The sequence below is a fragment of the Onychostoma macrolepis genome, chromosome 02 (assembly GCF_012432095.1).
Source record: "Onychostoma macrolepis isolate SWU-2019 chromosome 02, ASM1243209v1, whole genome shotgun sequence".
Taxonomy (NCBI): domain Eukaryota; kingdom Metazoa; phylum Chordata; class Actinopteri; order Cypriniformes; family Cyprinidae; genus Onychostoma; species Onychostoma macrolepis.
In genome coordinates this window covers 9,661,987-9,667,442 of record NC_081156.1, presented here as the reverse complement: position 1 = coordinate 9,667,442, position 5,456 = coordinate 9,661,987, and the positions used below count along the sequence as shown (strand labels likewise).

The 5,456-nt window shown below is 36.8% G+C and overlaps 2 protein-coding genes across 2 annotated transcripts in view; both read right to left on the bottom strand.

The window, feature by feature from the left end:
• The window catches only part of LOC131522116 (gastrula zinc finger protein XlCGF49.1), a 1,273-nt gene extending 677 nt beyond the window's left edge, over window positions 1–596 (bottom strand). Inside the window, exon 1 of the mRNA XM_058747376.1 lies at window positions 585–596. Within this exon, the coding sequence (XP_058603359.1) occupies window positions 585–596 (12 nt within the window). The remainder of the gene's footprint in view (window positions 1–584) is intronic.
• Window positions 597–2,169: 1,573 nt separating this feature from the next.
• LOC131525207 (interferon-inducible GTPase 5-like) lies at window positions 2,170–4,980 on the bottom strand. Its single transcript, XM_058752582.1, has 2 exons — window positions 3,134–4,980; window positions 2,170–3,031 (listed from the first exon to the last, which is right to left on the bottom strand). The coding sequence occupies exons 1-2, from the start codon at window positions 3,498–3,500 to the stop codon at window positions 2,403–2,405; spliced, it is 996 nt and encodes a 331-aa protein (XP_058608565.1). The 5' UTR covers window positions 3,501–4,980; the 3' UTR covers window positions 2,170–2,402.
• Window positions 4,981–5,456: the final 476 nt, after the last annotated feature.

Genomic DNA, 5,456 nt, shown 5'->3' with positions numbered 1-5,456 from the left:
AATTTTCGGAGGAGTTTAGCTCCATTCCCGATCAAACACACCTGCCTGCAGCGGTCAAGAGGAAAAAAGCTGCAGGAGTGAGATCTCTCAGCAGCTTTACTGACGCCAGACTTCACTGTCAGGGCTGTTTACAAACATGAAACATAAATTGTATAATTTATTACCATGCACGTTGTACAACCTAATCTGCTACTGTAAATAATTGTAGGCCTAGTAAAATCATATTTAGATTTGTCATTGCTCTGCACTCTGAAAAATAATAATATGATGATGATAAACCTAACATTGATCTGTAAAAGTGCAGAACATTTAATACATTCATTCATTTAGCAGATGCTTTTTTCAACAAACAGTTTTAAATCACAGCAGACTCCTTCAATATAACGTTGGTAGTCACATCTGTTTTATTTTAGTATCAACCTGAAACTGAATTAACCAGCATTTTACATCACTAGGTTTTAAAATTATGACTCTGATTTGAAAAAAAAAAAATCTAGAAAAATATATCTCTTTTCAAAAATCTAAGATTTAAAAAATTTATATTATGTTTGTAGGGGAAGATATGATGTGACTTCTGCACTGACCGTCCAACACATGATTCCAAGTAACCCAGGAACCAAACATTAGATTCGCTCAAAATGAAATAAAATAACAAGAATGTGTGCATTTGCTGAGAAACAAGTCGTTTGTCTCATGCTTTGTTTTTGATAGAATGAATAAAACAAGCAGCATTATTAGGAAAGTGCGCTTATTAGGGTCACTCCTATAAATGACCATCATGTTGTATAGCAGCTGTTTACTAATGTTTGATGGCATTCACATGAGAATGAGATCAAATAAAAAGCAGTTTTTTTGCTTTTGTGACACTTTATCTTCTGAATGTTGATTTCAGACCTGCTGGAAGTGAAAGAGGAAGGTAGAGACCTGAATGACGTGCGAGAGAAGCATCAGTATTTCATAACTGTGGAAGAATCTTTTACACTGGTGACCTATGTGTGTTCTCTTTGTGGAAAGAGTTTTTTAAGGCTTGGCCATTATAAAGTGCACCAGAAAATACATAGCAGCGTGAAAAATCATGTGTGCTCTGAATGTGGGAAAGTTCAAGTGAGTTGACAACACTGACACGTGCAGAATTAGTTTTTTAATACAGTTGTCAACTTATTCAAAAACTATTTTAGCAATGGAGGCTATATGTTCCCTCACCAATTGAAATAACTTAAAATACAATAACATTATTAGAATTATTTCAGATGCAGCAGGTTTACTGTCTGCTGTGATACACTGCAGTCACCTGTAAATAACTGTAAATGTAGGCATAAATGTGTCTGTAAGTCTTTGTTCACACCAACTGTGCAACACTCTTCTTTGTTATATTTTGTTGAGTGTTGACCAGTTGTGACCGCAGTTGTTTTGGGTATATGGGGTATATGTTGAATGTCACCAAACCGGAAAACTGTTCTCATCGCATCCGTTGGTTTGAGAAAGTGTTAACAGCAGTATAAACTGATGGCATTATCTATGGACTTTTAAAACAATCATCTAACCTACATATTTTTTTGTTGGCTTTTTATTTGATTTTCATATCTTAATGTTAGTGAGAAGAAGAAGAAACAAATTACATCAATCTGACATTATATCAAACATTATATCAGTCTGCATATGTTATGAACATCTTTGGTAGCATCAAGTAAAACAGATCCATATTAACATACAAAATGTACAAGCACAGAACAGACCTGAACCAAAAGCAGTGCAACCTGTTTCACAGAATACATAAGTTATGTTGAGCATAACCCCATCACTGCGGCTGTTTCACGCACATCTTTGGCTAAGTGTTTTTGGATTTGTGTGCTTTAATCATCTTGGTGTAATGATCTTGGTCTGGCTACTGATTTTGATTTCTCAAATTTGGTTGGATTTTCGCTGACATGTATAATCACTTATTCCAGAGAGCTGCAAGTAAATGACCGAGTTCATTTGTTAAAACCTGTACATGTGACATGAGAAGACGTGTGCATGTAAATGCAACATCCTGTTCTGATCTTTATCTTTGACTCATAAGTGAAACCAGCACTGGGAGTATTGTTCCTCAAATGGCATCAAATTGAGATGATAGTCAAAAGTTTGCCCTATATCATATTAAGAAAACAACTGAATACAAAACCCATCCCAAAGTGATAAATGTTTTTAATGTCATGTAACATGAGTGTAGCAACAGAGATTATGATGCTGCATTTTTTTTCTCCAAGGGGAAAGTAAATTTCAGTTAAAGAAATGAAACAAAAGAACCAAGTAAAAAGAAATGCAAGATCATATTTAGTGAACTAACAGAAATTTGCTGTAAGTTTGAATCAAAGCAGCTGCTACTTGAATACACGTAATTTCTATGTCATATTCTGTGTTTACACTTCAGTCTGCACTGAAGCCATTAGCACGTTTCTGGCATCTTCTGCTATTTCATTCAGAGCTCTCTTCAGCATTGTTGAGACTGTCATATAGGACATTCCTCCTGCCACCAGACTGCCAAGTAGGGGTACGAGACTCACAACGTACTCAACTGTATTTTCAGCCACAAACAGGGATGCAGCACCCGCTAAGGATAATATTGAAGCTGGGTTTATCCCACCACTCAGTGGTGACTTCATAAGACTTTTGAATTCCTCAATGGTCTTCCCAGATCTTTCGCAGATCTTCTGCAGGGATGGATCATCTAGACCAAAGGTACTGTAGTATGTTTCTATCTCCCTTTTAACAATGGCTATATCCACAGCAACCGAAAGACCAGGAACAGGGACTGTAGCCACCAAAGCAGACAGTAAGGCAACTTTTCCAATGTTTTCCTCTAGAGCTTTCTTCTTTTTCTCATTGATCTCCAGTGTGATATTCGGCAAAGCCAGCATCAGCACACGTCTCTTATGTTGTGGAAGCTCTTTCTCCATCCTCTCCTGCAGCAGATTTAAATCATACTTGCCGAGCTCAAAGTTAGAGATCAGGAACACAACAGGATCCTCTACACCAATCTTTCTCAGACCTAGACAGAAACAGGAAAGGACATCATAAAATAAGCCATTAAATATTTTATAATAATTACTGTATATAATAAAAACATTGTCGTGTCAACTGAATAACCAACCATTTTCACAGTCCTCTCGGATGGTATCCAGTGTCATTTTCTGGTCAAAGCTCTTCTTCCTCTTCTCAGCATCAATGACTGAGTCAATCTTGGAACGAACAAAATAAAACGTTTTCCCCATTCTCGTGATCTCTTTGGCCAGCTGAGTGTGGCATTCTCTGAACCGATCTGAAGCGATGATGATGAAAAAATCATAGCGTTCAAACTCAACCAGTTTAAGATACTCATCGGCTTTGAAGTTTGGTGTTCCAATGCCAGGAAGATCCCACACTTTCACATTATTGTATTTTGGGTGAAGATAAGCTTCAGGCTTAGGATCTGAAAGATGCTTACTTTCACATCCAGACAGCATCTCATCACAGACCATTCTTGAGATTCCCGTTAAAGGTGGTGGCTTATCAATATACAGTCCTGCCTTTTGGACTGTCTCTGGCCCTGCGCACTCAATGATTCCACCGGCCCTGCTTTACATCCGGCCCCTTTAATTTTGGCTCAAAGCCTGTGTACCGTCCCATGCTTGACACCTGGGATGGCATCACCTCAAAGTGACCCACTCAAGGTGACTTCCCTCATCTGTATCAGACAGGCGTTCGATTGGGATTGTCCTCCAGAAGGAAGGGGGCACTGTGCGAGGGCAGAGCGGCATTCAGCCTACATATCAACTGCCTTAAAATGATGGCAGTTTTTCTCAACCTATAAACCTTTCTGCCAGCCTTAAGGGGAACCACATCCTTGTCCGTTCAGACAACATGATGGTGGTAGCCTTTATAAAACACCAAGGTCATGATCCCTCTACAGCAGGGGTTCCCAAACTTTTCCATTCCGCGGCCCACCTAGACAAGTTTAATCTATTTCATGACCCACCAAACTATTTGAGATCAAAAAAAACTATTGACATTACTTTAAGCTTAATCTTAATTAAAAGTTTTATATGGCAGAAATTAAGTATTTAAGAAAAATAACCATTTTATTTTATAGTACAACTGTAAAATTTCCCTACTAATATTTAAGTTTTAATTTCTTTGTTTACAGATGTTAAAATATGAAACATGTCCATAAAAGCTCGACACACTCACTCCGGTGAACTGTAATCTGCACTGCAAGTGTTGTTAAACTCATCGCTGGGTTCAGTGCAGAAAATGCATTCGCGATCCTTCCGTGTGTAGGGGAGAGAGGAGCACAACCCAACACGTTTTTAGCAAAGCATAAGAAGCGAAGCAGAACTATTTAAAACAGTTTAGAGATTAAAATAATTGTGAAATAATTAATAAACAGATGTCTCATTTTAAATAAACACTAAAAACCGAGATGACAAATTTACATCAGTCAGAAATTTACTTTTGCAATGGTTAAATAAATGTTCAGCAATATCTTTAAAAAAATGTTGAACTTTGGCACATTTTTTCTCTATATCGAGATGAAATGGCAAGGAAATAATTCAAAATTTTGTAAATTTTGGTATGTGGAAATGTTTAAATCTTGTAGTGTTACAATTAACCCTGCGTTTGTGCCCCATTGTCCCCGTACATGTGAAATGTTTTTTACAGACCGTTTCCTTATTGGTAGGTAGCCAAATGCATATGAAGGAACGAAAACAGTGCCGAGTTCAAACAGACGATAGAAATGAATGAACATAGCCTACCTGAAACAATTTTCATAACATTGAATTTTACGGTTTATGCAATCTTACACAGAATACAGCGCAGTGAAGTTAGCAAGTTTCTTCTCATTAATAATGCAGAGCGATCGAGCCTTTTAATAATAGCGTTGCTCTGAGACCCTCACTGTTATTACAAATCACTCGCGCCCACGCTTCAAAACACGCAATGCATGTTTTAAATCGCGGTCTTAATTATTCAGGTGGTACTACATTCCTCTAAAGGAATTACACATTTTTTGGATCAGTATTCTAAAGTGAAGATCGTGATAATTATCTAGTAATTACTGAAGTCATTGTAAGCTTTTGAGGTTTTTGTAAGGTCCTGGTTAGTAATTCATTTTGCTAGATTTGGTAACACTTAAATCATTACTAGTGGGTTACCGTGATCTTCACTTTAGAATACTGATCCAAATAATTATTAATTTCTTCAGAAGGATGTAGTAACACTTGAGTCATTACTATCCAAAACCTTACATATATTCAAAAGCTTACAATGACATCAGTCAATATTAGGAAGTTATGATGATTTTCAATTTAGAATACTGATCCAAGTAATTAGTAGTTCATTTTGAAGAATTCGATAATTCTTGAGTCATTACTAGTGGGTCACCATGATTTTCATTTTAGAATGAATTATTATGCATAATTATGCATAATTCACAT